Source organism: Malus sylvestris, chromosome 7, assembly GCF_916048215.2.
Source record: "Malus sylvestris chromosome 7, drMalSylv7.2, whole genome shotgun sequence".
Lineage (NCBI taxonomy): Eukaryota > Viridiplantae > Streptophyta > Magnoliopsida > Rosales > Rosaceae > Malus > Malus sylvestris.
The window spans coordinates 27,960,016-27,979,770 of NC_062266.1; the positions used below are offsets into that span (position 1 = coordinate 27,960,016).

Here is a 19,755-nt window from a genome sequence, read left to right on the forward strand (position 1 = left end):
TGCTGTGTCTTATATTTTTCTAATAGTTTTGTTTGTTTTGTCTTTGTGGTTTTGGGAAACTCATGGATGGGGTTTAAAATCTACTTTAATATTATTTCTAAAGCAACCTAATCAACTATTATTTGCCTTCTTTTTTCTGTCAAATGATTCAAATCAGATTTCTTTGTATTTTCTTCCTATAATTTCAATTTTTTTTACTAGTTACGGTGCTCTCTACCCCCCCCCCCCCACTTAGTTGTATTATACACTTCTTCATCCTTTTGATTAAATTTAATGGGTCTTTCAGTTTTGTGAAGATTACTTCAGTTGCTCATGTTATGATTCAGAATTTTTCTCAATACATATCTGAAAGGCGATCACACAAAAAGTTCTAGCTCTACCACTGGCCACACTTTCTGAATATTGCAATGAAAATCATAATATTGTAATAGAAATCAAATTCATTACCAAATTTTAGGAGCATGATAGAAAGAAAAAATTACATAAAATATAAGGAAAACTAATGAAAATGGCTTGAAAACTTTGAGTTTTAATGATAAGGACAAAATAAAGGGTAAAGTGAATAATACTAGGATTGACTTTTTAGTGTAAAAATGTGGTTTTTCGTTAAAATGAACCATACCGGGTTCTTTTCTTTAAAGTTCCCTAAAATATATTGATAGTCGTAGATGCTACTGCTGGTAGGAAGGTAGCCATTTGAGCTTTTTGTCTCCAAGAGAACTTGAAGCGTCCTGAACTGTGGTATCAGGCCAGAGAAAGGCACCCATTGCAAACTCTCGCTTTGTGCGCCAAGTCACCGTGCATGGTCAACCCATATTCAGCAAGAAGGCGGTCGAGCTTCCACTCAGCCATGCCCTCGTAGTCCTTTTTGGAGTATCTCGGGTGGTGAAGAGGCATCTTGAAGAAGCCCACACCGCTGCTCATTTTTCTGCTTTCCATCTGATTTTTCCACTCTTACTAATCACTATGCTCGATCTAGAAATTCGGTTTTCTGTGTTTTAGTTTGGTGTTGTGAGCTTGATTTATAGAGATTTTATGAGAGTTAATCCTCGAAGGCTCCAGAGGCATGATTAGGGTTCACAAGAATCGGTTGGCATACCTTCTCATAGCATGGTATTTACGTGCATGTGTGCATCTGTAGAGAGAGACTCTTAACGAGAACAGCACGACACTAACCCAATAAGAAGGCTAAACCAAGCATTGGAGATAAGGAACACATACAACATGCATCTACACACTCATTATGTTATTACGGTTCGACTCTTTTTTCAATTATGCTGGATGTATTCAAACTTCAGACCTCTCTTAAATTTTGTCAACTGTATGAATGAACAAGTCATATTAGTATTGAGTATGTTTACAAGGATCAATTATACTTGATAAGTGAGGATTGGTCAAGATTCAATACAACAATACTTTTTTTTTTGTTCGAATTGTTACACCATTCGTCTCTTCGTTGAAGTAGCCCTTGAGTTAATCGAACATCAACGCACTACTCTAACCGGACCTAATTCTGTCCGAGCCTTCGACAACTATGTGATGTTTTTGTTGTTCTTAAAACGAAAAGATTCACTAGAACCAAAACCCTAGCTGGTATTTGGCCCCTACCACAATCTTCACCGACACAATCTCAACTCCCAAGTGACCCTATAAAATGATCCCAAACCAAAACTAAATTAAAGGGTGTGAATAAGCAACTTGTACGTGTTGCCATATGGTGCCTATAAACGGAATAGTACGAGTCTGTATTCGATAATGTTATCCAAACCACTCAATTCTGTAGGCCGCTGCATGGGATCAGATGAACATCCACTTCTAGCCACACGATCAGTTCTGAGACCGACTGATGATAAAGTGAGACGCATATAATTGGAGGGCCCGGACTTGGTGCATTTGGGGTATGATGTCGTGCGGGTTCATGAGGTTCAGACATGAAACGTGTGTAATATAGTTAGATATTAGTCTAAATATATGTGGTGTGTTTGCGGATCCGTATGCATGGTCACTTTAAAAATAGCGACCCACCTCTTGATTGTGGGGACTTTGGGACCCTTAAACTCAATCATCAAACTATATTCCTAGCCTAGTGATTTGCTTCAACTAAATCGTGTCACTAAGTTAACCAGATGATTGAGGGTGAGGGTCTACTCATAATTGATGGAGACAATGGCGGAGTCAGGATGACAAAGTAGGAGGTGTGAGAGTGGATTAACGGGCGAAGTTCGGACTAAATTAAGGTTAAAATAGGTAAATCAATGCACATAATTTTTTATTGGATAACACGAAATTTGAGCTGGACTAGAGCCGAATCTAACCTTTCACGAAGCTCTGCCTCTAATTGGACAAATGTTTAATCAGACATCGCTTGCTCTTATGTAAAAATTAAAGCTTGTGTGTAGTGTAAATTGCTCTACTAATAAAGATATACTCAAATTGATGATGAGATAACTTTATAACGTATTATAAAGTCAAGCAAATCTTAATAAATTTCTTGAATCCTAATGTAAGTGAAATTTTTTAAGGACAATGAATGACTAACCTAAGTATTGTTCTGTAATGGATACATGGTAACTGAAGCAAATTATTTTTTGGTGCGGAAATGATTTTCCTTATTTTTCCCTTTTTGGCTATTCGAATTGAAAGGGGGCCAAATTGAGGGAAATAATGAGGCCAATTTTACCATGTAATAAGAAACTAAAAGATTTCGTTTAAATTGTTCATTTGGAAATTTCCCGAAAAGCTAATCGTAGGTTCTTCTCTTCATCGGAACAATAGGGCCGATATGCTCATTACCAAACTTGTTGAAGAGATAAAATATAACTAAGGTATATCTTTTTTATCAGAGGTTGAATCGATAATCAGAAGAAGAATTAGGCAAAAAATTAGGATACATTATGGGAAAATAAAACTTCCATCGAAGAGAAGCAGATGAAATATGCATGAGGCCCAAATATGGAGGGAATTGTGCCGTACACAAGGCTTAGGGAGTAACAAGTGGCTTCTCAAATCACCACTCATAAGTGGTGCTATCAATACATTCGTTTTTATTTTTCATACATCCTTCTTAATTTTCGATTATCAAATTAAATGAATTGAAGATTATCAAATAATATAAATTAGCAGATGATGTGCAGAAAGTAAAAGAAGTATGTGGATGTGGATAGCAATACCCTTTGTGGTTTGCAGTCCATCCAACGTTTCTTCAGGTGTTCAATTCAGTTCAGGTGTCTACTGTTTTAGGTTGGGCCACTTGTGCAAAAGCAGAGACTGCTCAATATCCAAGGGAAGGGACAGTACTAGGGCACACTTAATTGGCTTCCAAGTTAGGTTTTGTGGTGGACTCTCTCTCTCTAACTTGATTGGATTGCATGTGTACATATTTAGGAGAATTAAAAGGTTATCCATACACATTTATACCAAAAATGCTCTAGCATTAGTAGTGGTGGGGAAATGTAGAGAAAAACGAATGGTCTTTCTCATTCATGCTTCGCTTAATTTTAATAATCATTTTTTTATGGTCTTGTTTCGAAGTGCAGAAATTTGATCATAAAGAACTGGAGTTGTTATGTGCAGCATATTCATAGAGGGCATAATTTTGCAGTTGATGGGTTAGCCAAATTGGGTTTAAATAGCAAGATGGAGTTTCAAGAGCTTGCGGAGCCTCATCTTTGTTTAGTTTAAACTTTTTTCGATGACTGCTCTAGAGTCGCTACAGCTAGATTAGTTGTTCCTTAGTTTTTCTTTTTCTTCTTCCATGTTACCGAGAAAAAGAAAAACATATGACTTTAAGCGACATTGAGTATTCCATAGTAAAAGAAAATTAAAAGTACAATGCACAATAACAATACTTATAATTGTTGGTCTAAAAATTCGTTGAATGCAACTTGGTATGTCGGACCACAGACGCACTGCTTATTTGGTTCACGCGTGAAATACTAAAGCTAGATGCAAACAATATCAAATAACAGTCAATTTGCATGTTTCCAAGCCATTTGGTCTTGACACTCTCTAATAAATTGATATTTTATTTGGCTATATATGCAGATGGAGTTGGTGGTCCTTCTATAACATATAAAAACACTTGTCATTTTATTTGGTTCATGTACAAATATTTTTGTATTGTTTCTAAATAAAAAATTTGCTGAAAATTATAGCTTCCAACTTGTAGCATGATGTGTATGCAAGTTGTCCTCTTTACTAAACAAATAAGGAAAAAGGAGTTAGAGTAATACTCAACTACGATAAGTGGTTCAATAAAAAAAATGCATACAACAACTCTTTAAAAGAAAAAAAAGGAGGTTCTAGTTTTGATGCTTAATAAGTTGGGTTCGATACTTTGTAACCTTGGAGAGGTTCTAGCCTTCTTCGGTCCCGATAGGTTTAGATAACCGTGAGGAGGTCCTAGCCTTCTCCGGCCCCAGAAGTTAAAATGTTAAAGTTTTGGAACTACCATGCCAAGTTGTTAGGATCTTTCTAATAATAGAACAAAATAGAAAATTAATAACATATAATTCTAGTAAAATATCATGCCCTTCTGTTTGGACCCAAAATTACACGATCGGCCCGAGTAATCGAGGCCGTTGAGTAAGCATACTTCCACACCGTCGCTGAAAAAGTGAAGATAATTTTATTAATATTAAAAGAAAACATTATGATTTTTATCATAATTATCTTTTAATAATGATTTATCTTGACATTTTCTTATAAATATAATATATCTCCAAGCTAGGAAACAGGCAGCACAATTCAAGTTGATGTGGATGTTTGGCATATGGGTATGTGGTTTGGATCAATTTTGGTTAACGGATATGCACGGCATCAGATAATGAAGCATGCAGAACAGGATGATAATTAAAAATGAATTTAATATTCATGGGTCAGGATGCATGCGACAATGGGGTAAGAAAATGGTGACTTTGGGTGATGATGATGAGACAAGCCTAGAAAAGCTAGGTTTTTGGTGGTGATGAAAGTGATCAAATGGGTTTAAAGGTTTCTGATGGAGTTTTTATTATGAGATCAGAAGTCTAGGTGGTCTAAGCTCCTGATGTGATATGATTTCTATATAGGTTTTTTTTTATCTTGTTTGAAAAGTCAAGAAATGCGTCTGAAGGATATGTTTGGCCTATTCAACGAGTTAGAGTTGCAGTTGGACTCTACACAATTATCTAGCCGTGCCAAGCAATCAGTCTTATAAATACAGATGCAATGGTAACGGAAAGGCCTTCTCCAATTCAACCCACAAACTGCAATGCGTAAACCGTTACTCTACGCGAAACCTCTCAACAACCTTGAGATTTTTAGTTTCTTTTTCGCCAACACATCTTCAGTTTGGATAAACAACACTGTGAAGGCAACCGGCAAACATCTTCAGTTTGGATAAACAACACTGCTGCCGTAGAATCAGCCGATCGCAAAGCACCTTCAGTTTGGATAAACAGCACTGCGTTAAGGTCGACTGGTTATCTATCCAAGTCTCGGTCGAGAAGGGTTTTCGAATCCTTATTGGCAAAGGTCATCTCACGAGTGGCGAAGTGAGGTGTTACGAATCACTAGACTCGATGCATTGAACGCCGAGTGGTTTTATGATTGGATACTCACAAGTTGGGTTTAGAGTTTAGCATTCTGAAGGCCGAACCACATTTACGATTAAGACGTACATTTTTTTTGAATATTTGTGTCCATATAGTCTGGTGTCGATTCGACGTGCTTATACTCTTACAAATATAATCACCGTGATCGAATCTGACACCGACAATTTATGAACTTCGTAGAACTAATAGCCTTGTCTTCAAGCTCTAGAACCCAAAGGCCAAGACGTGTTCCTTCCTCGGCCGCAATCGCAAGATCAAGAAGTCAGCAGCGCATCCGACGCAACATCAACATATTTTACTCCCCGTCCGAGCTCGGCCGATGAGTTGGCACGCCCGCATACAATCGAAGGATGTAGTTAGCTCATTAGTTACTCGGCCTGCGCGCCACGTAGGCTTGGTAGTTTTTAGGGTCAACACCTTCTTCAACTATTCGACTTGCTCCTCGAAATAAGTAAATTTCTTTGGTTTAAATAAATAGAATCACAACACAAAAATATAGCTACTAGCACGACAATCTAACAATATTTTTTTCTTACATAAAAGTAAAATGTCTCAAAGTTATTTTATCAAGATGACAAGTGTGATACTTGTGCTACATGTACAACTGTTTTTATTCCTCGCACATTCTTTTTAGTTTTAAACCGTCGAATCAAATAAATTAAAAATCAAAGATAAAAGTGTATGAGAGGTACCGTAAAATTGGTTTGTGAAAAACACTATCCTACTTAAATATGACTAAATAAAAAATCCTACTACATTTTTTGAGATAAATATAAAAAACAGAAATCATGGAAAGAAAGAATCGAAAAACATTTTCGAGGGGTCCTGATCAAATATGCGGACACGTGGTAGCACATAATCATTGGCGGCTCGCATCAGGTTCCACCACGTGGTGTGATGGACAGGCGGCCACGCCAGCCCCGAACAATGCTCTCTGTAGTTAAGGGAGGCCGACCTTCCAGAAACTTCCGGGAACTACTGGCTCGCAGCGGCCGAGGCAACTTGGGGTCCAAAACGCGCCACGTGTCCACACAGCCACGCGGGAATCTGACGTGGCGTCCCCATTTTCCTGTATTTGATACGGCCCCATTTTTAGCAACCCAGCAAAATTAGGGCACTTCCCAACAACGTACTCAAAAGTCCACCGAAGCTCAAAAAACTTCAAGAAAATTCTGAAATTTCCGAAAACGGAAAAACAAAAATTCGGATTCGGAATCCGTTTCCGTTCCCTGTTTTTCGGATTTTATCGAGCGATGAATGCGGAGGGAATTACGGAGGGAGAGGAAGTGAAGATGGAAGAGGGGAAAGAGAAGGTGGTGTTCATGTGGGGATATCTTCCCGGAGCTCTGCCGCAGAGGTCGCCGCTTTTGTCGCCGACGGTCGTGCGGACGGCCGACGCCGAGTACGCGTGGAAGGACGTATGCGGTGGCGGGTGCGGCTTCGCCATGGCCATTTCTGGTGCTTTCTTCGAACTCTGCCTCGGTTTTTTACTTTCTGATTGCAGTTTTACCCGCTGTTTGGATGCCGAGAAAATGTGGGAAAATAAAGCTTGAAATTTTATGCTTTCTGCTATTTTTTTGCTATATAAAAACATACAGCATAGTAAATTAAGTAAATTTAGTATACAGAGTTTTTGTGTCTGAAAATTTCTGCTGTACTTTATGTATCTTCTTCTATTTTCATTTCACATTTCAAATTGGGGAAGAATTATAATTTTAGTCTATACACACACACACACACATATATATATATATGCATATAAATACATACATACATATATATATATATATTCTAAATTGCTCTAATCCACGGCGAGGGAATGTCAACTTGGTTGCAAGGGCACACTCTATTATTTTTCTCCCCATATCTTTGTGTATGTTTTTCTTTGATGGTTGTGCTGCAAAGTACGTTTGTTTTTGCTTATGGTTCTTTGTTGGTATGATTTCACCCAGAGCCTGGGAAGCTTATTACATGGGGCTCAACAGATGATCTAGGCCAAAGCTATGTGACATCTGGGATGCACGGGGTACTGTAGCGATACACGACACTTGGTTTGTTCATTGATTTATTTTGTTAATTTGTTGATGGAATTATTGACGTTGTTCTCAATTTTGCTTGTTAAGGAAAACCCGGAGCCTTTTCCTCTTCCGAATGAAGCTTGTATAGTACAGGCGGCCGCGGGTTGGGCCCATTGTGTTGCAGTCACAGGTAATGCTGATCTCCCAACTGAATTTTTATCAAAGAGAAGATTTTTATTCAACGTAGTGAGTAAAGGTTTAGAAACATCTGAACCCTTTTCTGACAACTAATTTCTTCTGAAGATGCCAAGGGGGTTTGGAATTAAGCGCATGAAACTAGACCGACTGAAACAATTAGTTGGTAACTAATTGAATTGTGGAAACAATTTCAGTTTCCGTGTTCCATCGTTATTAAGCTATTATGAGTATTGAGGCAGTCAATACATTTTGGTTTTAATGCAGATAATGGAGGAGTTTACACATGGGGATGGAATGAGTGTGTTCCATCTGGGAAGGTCTTTGGGGAGCAATCTATGGGTTCAGACGGTGTAAAGGATGCCTATGAAAGGCAGAATTCTTTTATGACTGAGCAAGGTAATTTATGTTTAGCCTCTTTTCATGACAATGACAAAAGCTTGTTTTTCGTTCATTGCTGACTTACTTATGTTTATAATATAGTTAGCCCTCGCTCTCAAGGCTCACGATCCACTGCTGCGGCAGTTTCTGCTAGTGAAGAAAGTACAAAGCGAAGAAAATTGTCATCAGCAAAACAAGCGGCTGAAAGTTCTTCATCTGGTGATGAACCTCCGTCAGCATTGCCTTGTCTTGTGGCATTGAACCCGGGAGTTAGAATAGCCAGTGTTGCTGCTGGAGGGCGCCATACTCTGGCATTATCAGGTAATTTTACCCTGTTCTGATTTTTACCTGTATGCGATGCATAGTCTCTTTGCATTGTGGTCATGAAATAAGGTGTGGAATGAAGTATTGAGTTAGAAATTAGAATATTTATAATATCAAGCAAGACATAATGTATCCTAATTTCCCAAAACTTCAGATATAGGACAAGTGTGGGGATGGGGCTATGGAGGTGAAGGGCAGCTTGGTCTGGGCTCCCGCATACGTATGGTGTCCTCTCCTCATCCTGTACCTTGCATTGAGTCCTCTTATGGAAAAGATAGATCTGCAGCACTGTCTCGAGGAACCATGGGTTCAGACGGATTTGGTGTTAGGGTTCCTGGAAATTATGTGAAGGGGATTGCCAGTGGAGGGCGACATAGTGTAGTAATCACAGGTACAAATTTTAAGTTCTTTCTCCAATTATGTATAAGCATGGGCATCCGAGCTGGATAGTACTGTTACTGCCAACATCTTTAACTAATCTTAGATACTCAATTGGTATTTCTAGCCGTTAATATGGTATATGTAAGAGAAAAGGTCGTACCCAGTGCACAAGGCTCCTGCTTTACACAGGGTCTGGGAGAGGTGAATGTCGGCTAGCCTTACCCCCATTTATGGAGAGGCTGCTCCCAAGTCTCGAACCCGAGACCTACCGCTCATGGTATATGTAAGAGAGATTAGATTAAATACTGAAGAATCAGTCACTAGGTCAGGTGAATGATCAATCACTGGAATCATGGGAGCCATTTTCAAAACTTCATAGTTATAGCTGTTTGTAAGTGGGGAATTAGAATTGACTTATCACAGGAATGGCATTACCGTGGTTAGTGTATCATGTGGTACAACTGAGATGTTAAACGATTTTAGCACTTTAGCTTTTATGTTTTATATTACATGTATGTTTGTGATTTCTTTCTTGCATTTCAGATGCTGGAGCAGTACTTGCTTTTGGTTGGGGGCTGTATGGACAGGTGAGTTTTCTGCAGTATTGCACTCTTTGCCTCACACTTTTGCTTCTTCAAGAAACCATTAGTGCTGTCTGCGTTAATTTTATTTCATCCTTATGCACAACATATTTCTTCATAGTGAAAAATCATTGATCATAGTGCTTTTGGCTTGTTGGTGGTAAAACTGTTATTGATGACCAATATAAAAATTCACTATCTATAGTATTACTGGATTAGTACCTAAACAAGATGTTACCGGTGTACCAATCAAACCGGAATGACTAATTTTTAATTGTTGTATCCATCCATAATTCCGTACACAACAACTAGCAGGTGTTCCCCAAATCTTAACCATTCTACGGTATCATTACGTAGGTATAGGAATGATGGAGAAAAAGCACTGTAGGTGCTCAAGATGAGGTTCACTCAAATGGATTAATCTATTCTATTCCTTCTCAATGTTACCAATATTGCACTGTTGCTGAACATTTTGGCTTATTAAAATAAGGCATAAAACTGATTTCCTTGTCATTTTTGTTTTATTCAAGTGTGGGCAAGGAAGCACAGATGACGAGTTAAGCCCGATTTGTGTATCTTCATTACTGGGTATCCGGATAGAGGGTGTTGCGGCAGGACTGTGGCACACTGTCTGCATTTCAGCTGATGGCGATGTTTATGCATTTGGCGGGAATCAGTTTGGACAGCTGGGAACCGGAGCAGATCAAGCTGAGGTAAACTATGAAGTTTACCTACATCCTTCCTTTGTTGGCTATAGACTTTGACATCCTCACTAATTGAGAAGTCACAAGGTTACTAGAATAGTATATGATTGCTTTGATTCATAGGTTTGTCATTCAGGCAACGACACAACGCTATGATAACTTTAATTTTTCCCTTACTCGGCCATAAAATGTTAATAGTATATAGGTAGGGTTACTAGGGTAACATAAATTAAGTAATCGATAATATTTGCGTGGCTACTTTTGCAGTATTTTCAAATCATCATTGCCAATATTCATTGAATGTTGCTTTCAGAGAAACTGTTGAACTGAATTTTCTTGAATTGTGGACCAGACAATACCAAGACTTTTGGATGCTCCAATTCTGGAAAATGAGAATGCAAAGATTGTTTCCTGTGGGGCGCGTCATAGTGCCATAATCACGGGTATGTGTCTACTTTTACAAGCTCCCTTACTATTTTATGATAAGCGACTTTATCTTTCTTTAAGCTAACTAGTCTTTCTTTTAAGCTAAAGAAGAGATGGTATATATCCAATCTTAATGTGGTTAAGCACATATGATTACCTCGATTGTATTTGGTTACATGTGGTCGTCTGCATTGGTCCAGAAAACAGGAAGTGATTTATGGAGAAAGAAACACAGAAATTTGGTCAGCTCATGAGAGCCTTCACAAGTCCTTAGAAAATTCCAAATATTGCGTTTAGGCTAGTAAACAAACGAAACAACAGTAAAGTGTCTGAAGTTGTAGGTAGTGTGGATAAAAATATCTGTTCCGGTGGAGATATCAGTTGCTTGGGTTTACAGAAATATCGGTTTATGTCATAATTTTGGTTTAGAAGATGTTGAAGTTGAACTTGTGTGGATTAAAACCTAAAGAGATTCTTAATTTATTTGTGTTTCATGTAGAGGATGGGAAAGTTTTCGGCTGGGGATGGAACAAGTATGGTCAGGTATTCAGCTGTCATCAATAGTTCATGTCGATGCTATGAATGTATTTTGCTCTGCAATGTTCCCATTTCTCGTATTGCCTTGCAAGTCTAATACTGTGGTTTTCTGTTGCAAATTCCAGCTTGGCCTGGGTGATGTGATCGACCGCAACATTCCAGCTCAAGTCACGATCGACGGATGTGTGCCGAAAAATGTGGCATGCGGCTGGTGGCATACCTTACTGCTTGCTGAACCTACTTGAGTTCTCCTAGTCCAAAGGCCACGGTACAATTTTGTTAGATAGCAGTGTTCATTGAAGTTGGTAACTTATTGGTTACATGTACATACACTAGTTTGGAATGGAATTGTATGTACATATACATATGTATTTATGTATGTATATGCATGTACCTCATTCTTTCATGACGGACGTCTTCCACGTCTAATACGGTTAGGATATCGTAATATGTATCAATTCGACGATGTACAACTAAGGTTGTGTATAATTGGAAGTGGCTGTGATGTAACCAAACGCTTGGAAATGTTATGTAATTGTTCTGTATCGTCTTAGGAAACATGCAGCTATGTGGGGAATGCTATGGAAATTTCCTTGATTCATCTGTGTAATGCGATGTCTGGTGCAAAATTGCAAATCAACGTTCTATGTTTTTTTATACTCTCAAAGTTCATTTTTTAGGAGAGAGACTTACATGCAACTAGAGCACTGGTGACGGTATTTTAAACTATCATGCAATATTATGTCTTTTAACTTGCTCACATGACATTGCTTTATTAATTCGGAACAGGCCTTGAATGAAAGAAGTCGCGGAGGAGATTGAGTACATTGCAAGCGTTGCCACAGCAAAGGGTGGTTGATGTCTAATTTTTGTTCCAGTTACCTGTCCTATTTGGATGTTGCACGGTTGTGTTTTTGTTTACCAGATGCATATGTATGTTATATATTACCAGAGTTCTGCTTGTACAGCTTGAGGTGAAGGTTTTGCTTGCTGAAATATGAGTTTTTTATTTTATTTTTTGAGTTCAGGGTTTAGGATTTAGGGTTTAGAAACGTGCCTTAAAGAATTTTTTTTGGAAGTATTGGACATGCCAATGGGCATACCCAAAAAGAGGAGAAAGTATGTTATTCACTTACGTGTACAACACTCGTGATCCATGTGTACACACTACACAAAGCATTTGATAATTATTATGTCATTGAGATTCTCTCTGGATCTCTGTGTTCGGAGCCTAAAGATTAGGAAATCTGAACTACTCATTCAAATCTTGCGACTTTCATTAGCCCACCTTACACAAACCAATAGCCCAAACCTTTGTCAACAGCCTGAATTTCCTGGTCTTTGAGTGCCGGACACAGAGATTCTCTAATCCAAAGCATACTCTCTCTAGAAAGAAGCTCAATCATATGGGTGGCAAGGGAATTATGTAGTTGGGCTTTTTGGGTGGACATATGGGCTTGAAGAAAGATTAGCACTAATTACGTAGATGGGCCTTCATGGTCAAAGGGTTTTTGCTTGTTCTCTTTTTTATTCTGAAAGATGGCATTGATCAATCACTGGTTTAGTTTCTAATGAGCGATTAGCTCGAGCAGAGCTGTTAATTAGTTGCAATCAACTCTTTCAAATGATTTCTTTGGCTGGTCTTCAGTTTTGAATCTTTTGATTCTTTCTTAAGTAGGTAACGAGTAGAAGTGAGACCTAAAAATAGGCTTTGAACGGACTAACTACCTGGATATCGTAAACATGTTTAGACCGCTTTTAACACACTTTGAGTTGTGCCTGAAACAAAAGGCAATAGAACAATCAGATCTTATAACTAATTCACTCATATTATAATATAGGTGAGATTATTTTACATTTTAGCGTGTATTATTAATAACACGCGTTAGTGGTGAACTGGTCATGCTATGAGGCAGCGTTCTAAGACCACATTATAATTTCTCCATGATAAGAATGCATATTCCATTGTTTTGGTTAAAGAAAGAATATACGGATTAAATTAATTTGTTAATCTTCTTGTTTTACCCTCGAACTTTTTCTGTTCCTGATTATTTCTGGCTTATACTAAAAAATGGTGGCTTGTCGTGTCTATATTTTTTGATATAATTAAGAAAGTGGGTGACGATATGAAGTAAAGCCTAAAGATTTTGAATAGTCAAATAAGACCAAATTCACACATTATTTTTGCTTTTTCCAGCAGACAGATGAGTTGGGCTGACTTGTCCTTTACTATTTTAACTCGCATTGCACTTCTTGATTGTATTAATTAAGGAAAGATGACATGCTCCTTAAGGCTTCATTAGTAATGGTGGGTATGAAATATCGAATACGTGATTTCGGGTGCAAGTCGTTAAGTTACTGGTGTGGTACCAAGAATAAACAATCGTGATTAACATAAGGTACTGGTGTGGTACCAAGCCAAAGGCTTTTTGATGGTCAAGTTAGTATAAAGATCTTCGCACTCCTTTTATGATTGTGAATACTTGTAGCGCAAACCATTCCCTTGATGGTTGGAATATCTAAGAATATAAGAAATCAATATGAACCCTAGTCGGATTAGGTTTCCATGTCTTGCAAAATAGGCATGGTCGATCTCAGCAAGGTCTGCATACCTTCCTTATCATATCAGAGCTCAACAAGATGTAGGGCATTATTGGTCTATTTAGTCGGCTTAGTCCAATTAGAGCCGTTGAGTTTATAATCGGATTTCTAAGGCATTTATATTCCGATATGCCTTACTCCTATCCAAAAAAAAAAATATGGTTCCACAGATAACAAAAAGAAAAGCCAAATTGTTACTTCAATTGGAGACTTAAAATCTCATTCACACATACATACCCCTTTTGGTTTGTTTGGTTTAACAACACTAAAAGGTTAAAGGTTCTATTTCTAACTTAGGTCGGCCACAAGGCCAATTACTTAGAAGTGGAGCATAACCAAATATATATACATGCATGACTTGCTATTTTGTCAAAGGGATCCAACACCAAAAGGTCAACGAATTGTTTAGGTTGTTTGGATGAGGACGGCAAATTTAGAACATGCTGATATTGACCAACATAAGTAAGCCTTAGTTTTGGCGCAAGACAACTAAGTTTCCTTAATTGTATGATTCGGGTGCATAGATAAACGCTTGTATTTGCTTCAGTTACAAACCTCTTATTATGATGTAATCAATGTAAAATTCCTAAAAAACTCGTTTTCATTTTGTTAAAAGTTTGAACCTTGCTTCGTGGTTGAATTTCCCATGTTTGTATTTGTACTTACTAGTATTAGAAGAGTGATGTTATTCAGACCACATTTACTGATTACATTGTCGATGACCTCTGAAATACATGCAAGTCTCACATATATAGATGAAGTTTTCACCTTTATTAGAAAACTAATAAAGTAATCAGTAAATGTGGTAAAAATAACATCATTCGTATCAGAAATAGAGAGATTTTGTTTTGGTGCATATCAATGACAATTTTTTTAAGAGGCAAGCAAAAGTTTAAAGCTGAAATTAGCTGGAGTTTGTGCTTATATACTTTGCCTTTGATTTGGGGTTAATTTGAACCTTTATGTGGATCTTGCATTAGAAGCAAAACCCATCAGGTTTGGTATGGTGATATAAGATGATACGGTCTGATATATCAAATATAATAGTAATAGTATAATTAGTTGAAAATAAAAAAAATAAAAAAAAATTAACCAATTATATTATTACACTTGATATATCAAATTAAGTTCTTCAAAAGATTGAAAAATTGCTCTGGTGTAAGCTGCATCTTTATCTGGAATATGCTTTTTTCTGCCTTGTTGGCAAATTTGGCTGCAACTTGCAAGTTGATATAAAAATAATAGTGATCGGTGGATCTCAAATTAAATATGTCACACATCCTCTAGGATCCCTACCCCTATATATATATATATATATATTCAATAATGTTATTTTTATTATATTTTTGTACCATAATTGTATATTACTTTAGGTAGTATTTGATATGGACAACTACATCATCTAAATTAATTAGCATTTAATTTCAAAATATTAATCAATAATTAATAAAAAATTATTAATTAAATGATGATTGTGGTATACGAGAAGTCTCATTCTTCCATCTAAAATTATTCAAGTGTTTTAATTAATAAAAGATTGAAATTAAATGATGTAGCTTGTCTAAGACCTGGTTTGGTACTGAGGTGATTCTGAAAAAAAAGTGGGTATCAAAAAAAGCTGGGAGCTTTTTTGTGTTTGGTAAACATTCAGCTTTAGCTTTTTTTTCTCAGTTTTGGATGAAAAAAAAGCCAAAAACACAAGGCTACAAAACTCAACTTTGAAAAACTAGCTTTTTTCACATCTGTTTTACATAAAAGTTTACCAAACACTATAATACTGTTTTTTTTTTCAAAAGCACTTTTACAAAAAAAGTTTACCAAACACTCTGCTGCTTTATTTCACAAATGCTTATTCTCACAGCACAGTAGAAGCAGTTTTTTTTCAAAGCATAACAATACCAAACCAGCCCTAACTCATCTACCACGTAAAATGATAAAAAAAATATAATATAAAATTATGATAAGAATAACATTACTCATATATATTTTGCCATTTATCTTTATACTACAAACTTTTTATTTTTCTACGGTTGAGAAATCAAAGTCATGGCACATAGTTTTAGAAGTAGTACTACGATATTAACTCGATCAACCAATTTTTTATTAGGAAAACTAATGAAAATGATTTGAAAACTTTAACTTTTAATGATAATGACAAAATAAAGGGTAAAGTGAATAATACCAGATTTGACTTTTTAGTGTAAAAATATGGTTTTTCATTAAAGTGAACAGTACCGTGAACTTTTCGTTAAAACTCCCTTCTTTATTTGGGTTGTCTGAACCCTAATTATTTGTATTGTAAAAACATTTATAAATGTAGAATGATCTCTAAGGCGAAATGGTATCTCAAACTTTTAGTCGAAAGAAGTTTACTAAACAAAACAAGTGGTTCAGGGGGAATTGTGGTCGAATTTCAGGTCAGGTTTAGTTTTTGATCTTGAATTTGAGATACAAAGTTCACAAAAACACAAGTAATTCTCTGGTTAAAACTTTAAAATCACTATTATAAATCTTTCTTATGCGCATACAGACCTTTCAAGAACTTACAAACGAACTTAGTTTTTAATTGATTTTTTTAAGAGATGGCATTTGTAGAAGATTTATAATATGAACAATTTTGATCATAAACACAATGTTTTATGACTTAGCAACGTATAATTTTGAGTAAGAATTTTACTCATTTTTAAAGTTGTCAAGTATTATTTTTAAAAGGCAAACAGAAAGAGAAATTTATTTCAACGATGGTTGTGTTTGATTACGACACTATCATTATTATCGTCCTTCCTCGGTGTTGATTGGCCAACTCTGCAATCACAACCAATATTAATGGTATTTCAAGAAATAAAAAAAATCACCACATATTGGGATTACTTGCCAGAACAATTTAAACTATTCGAGTACATCTTACGGTAAGTTCTCGATCTAGTAACACAATGTCGAATATTTCCTTACCATTACACATTATGTAATTACTGAAGCGTTGTCGTAATTGTAATCAATCCATTTAACACCTCCCCCAATTAGACATCATCTCTATTTTTAATAGAAATTCTAACGAAAAACTTCTTCTATTGTTCACTTTAACGAAAAATCATATTTTTACACTAAAAAGTTAATGCTGATACTTTTCAATTTACCATTTATTTTGTCCTCGTCGTTCAAACTCAAAGTTTTCAAGCATTTTTCATTATTTTTTTTAATATATATTTTAAGATGGACCTCCTTTTCTAGGGAAAGGGATCCTCTCCGGATCCCTTCCTCCTAATCCATCAAATCATGGGATCTGTGCCATTGAAATTTAATCAAACGGCTACAAATAAGGTGTCAAGCCCCGATCCTGACATACGTCTAGGATCGACACGTGACATCACCAAACATCCATATATCTAACATATCCCGCCTCCGAAATATGTACCAAGTACGCTCAAGCCTCAAATTGATTAGTGATTTTTTTCGTATACTTTATGGATGCATCTAACCTCTCGTTAGACTGCCTACGTATCCTCAATAGGGATCAAGTCATTCGTAGTTCGTCATATATTACACTCGAACAATTATCACATAATTCACTTTATCTTCAACGTCATTCCACAATCCCGTAAATTAAACAATTCATGAATTAAAAATGCATGATCTTAGCATTTAACTACGTTAATCAAACAATGCGATAACATATCATTTTATGAATCTAATTAAAGAACTCTATATAATTTCCTACTTGGATCATGAGTAATAACATGGCAAAACTAATTTATATTCACAAGGTCTAATGTTGACAATTCATATTCACCCGAATCTAGGGTTCTAGACTAACCTTTTGGAAATGTGCAAGAGTAAGGATTCCGGACCACTCAACAGAACCCAACCACATCGGGTTCCGGACCACTCAACGAAACCAAAATATCAATCAGTTTCTCGTAATCTACCCAGACCTTTCGCATGTACAATCAGTGCCTACATCATGAAAATTGTGCACTGGGCAAATCAGAACTTGGATAAGTTGCGAAACTCGAGTGAGTGACAATAATACAAATATGTGATATTCAATAAAAACAGACTATCGATCACAATCTATAAACATCAAGTAAAGAATTATGCTTTATGAAATCATAATCAAGTTGCTGAAAACTCTGAAGAAGTCACCCAGACATCCAACGACTTTTCTAATTCAAACCACAAGATTCTCAAAAAAACATCGTTCATATGTACATTAAAAACTAGGGCTAGAGGGACGCAGTTCGGCCAAAGCCTACATAAGTAACCAAACAGGAAGTGGCCCCCCAAAGCGAATTAACCAAGCAGAGTCACCCCTGAGAAAGTAACCAAGTAGGTAGTGACCCCCCAATGCGGGCAGAGTCACTCCTACAGTTGTTAGGAAGTGATCACCCAATGCGGATTAACCAAGCATGATCACTCTTAAGCATACATGGCCATAAGGATCGCCCAACGCGGATTAACCAAGCACGATCCACATATAGTATGGTCCCCCAATGCGGATTAACCAAGCAGAACCATTAGTGACCCCCTAATGTGGATTAACCAAGTAGGGTCAAGATAATTAGGTAGGTAGTGACCCCACAACGCGGATTAATCAAGCAGAGTCACACCTACAGAACTGTTAGGAAGTGATCACCTAACGCGGATTAACCAAGCATGATCACCCCTCAGTATAAATGGCCATAAGGATCGCCCAACGCGAATTAACCAAGCGCGATCTATATAGTATGGTCCCCCAATGCGGATTAACTAAGTAGGACCACTAGTGACCCTACAATGCAGATTAACTAAGCAGGATCATAATCCCTTACTAGCCCTTAATTTACAAAACATTTCAATATGCAATTCGAATCACTTTTCCACAAATATTACCAATCCATGAATCAAATCACATTTAATAAAAATAGATCGATGGCCAATTATAAAAGAATCACATTTTAACAGAAAACACATTTATAAAACCATGTCATATCCACAAATGGTATTAATATAAAGAATCGGGTAATCACCATATCACATATATTAAAGTCACTCACTGAGACAAGTCCGTAAAGCTTCATCGAATCTCTAGTAATACTAATTTTAGAAATTCAAATGGTTCAAAACCTGTTGACCAAACGTCAATAGCGGGGTCCACACCCTAACAATTTAATTCGGAAGATACGCACATCGTATTTCATATCTGTAACTTCCCAAGGTCCATATTATGCTCATAGAACAACATACTAAATTATCATCCAGATCCGACGGTTGGATCTCTGTCAATTTATAGAATTAGGTAACGGTCAACAATTAGTTTCACAAACTTAGAAATTCAATGAGAGGAACAAGTTTCATACCTGTGGCCAAGTCCAATTTGACCGGGAAACACCTCAAATTGCCCACGAACCGCCAAAAACCCTTGATTTGGGTGACTTCGATCCGTCACCTCCGGTGCTCTGCCGCCTCTAATGTTGTTTAGGCTTTGTTCCATTGGTGGTGATAATTGGAGGAAAACGTTTCACATTTGGTAGATCTCGACATGGTTCCTCGCGGCACCCAAGGTGTAAAACCCTTGTGAAATCACAATCAATTTTCGTCGATTTTAGCTAGAATTGGATGCTGTGATGTGGTGATGAAGTTTGGTGGTGATGAGAGGTTGAAGAAAGCCAGGAAATTGGACGGAATAGCCGTCAGAATAGTCACAGAGGGCGGGTCGGGTCGCGGGTACACAAGTCACAAAAGGGGGAAATCATGTTGGGTGTTTCTCACCCCATTTCATTTCTCTCCCTACTCTCCCCTCTCATTGGTTCACATCCTCCCCTTTTCTTCTCTGATTGGCCGCCCTTTACCCTCATTTCTCTTCTTTTCTTTCAATCCAGCTATCCATCTCTTTCCTTTCTCCATCACAACCATCCACATGGCTTTCTAGATTTTGTGGAGCATTCCATATTATGGTCAAATGACAATTTCATCCATAACTTTGCTCGTTCATAACTTATTCGTTATAACTCTATTTCACGAACAGTTTGCGCCC

At 37.0% G+C, this 19,755-nt stretch overlaps 1 protein-coding gene and 1 long non-coding RNA gene across 3 annotated transcripts; one reads left to right on the top strand and one right to left on the bottom strand.

Annotated features, from left to right (window-relative positions):
* Positions 1-6,688: 6,688 nt before the first annotated feature.
* LOC126629393 (ultraviolet-B receptor UVR8-like) lies at positions 6,689-12,155 on the top strand. Of its 2 annotated transcripts, XM_050299426.1 has the most exons (12): positions 6,689-7,052; positions 7,547-7,620; positions 7,718-7,802; positions 8,075-8,206; positions 8,291-8,509; positions 8,667-8,903; positions 9,437-9,480; positions 10,005-10,187; positions 10,531-10,621; positions 11,104-11,147; positions 11,267-11,409; positions 11,931-12,155. In XM_050299426.1, exons 1-11 carry the CDS (start codon positions 6,848-6,850, stop codon positions 11,384-11,386), a joined length of 1,434 nt encoding a protein of 477 aa, XP_050155383.1. In that variant the 5' UTR covers positions 6,689-6,847; the 3' UTR covers positions 11,387-11,409; positions 11,931-12,155. The 2 variants fall into 2 exon arrangements, with proteins under 2 accessions (XP_050155383.1, XP_050155382.1); XM_050299425.1 differs by lacking the exon at positions 11,931-12,155 and having other exon boundaries at positions 11,267-11,798.
* A 6,574-nt stretch (positions 12,156-18,729) lies between these two features.
* LOC126629400 (uncharacterized) lies at positions 18,730-19,540 on the bottom strand. The gene is made up of 2 exons (XR_007625748.1): positions 19,079-19,540; positions 18,730-18,997 (listed from the first exon to the last, which is right to left on the bottom strand). It is a non-coding gene; the product is annotated as an uncharacterized LOC126629400 (long non-coding RNA).
* Positions 19,541-19,755: the final 215 nt, after the last annotated feature.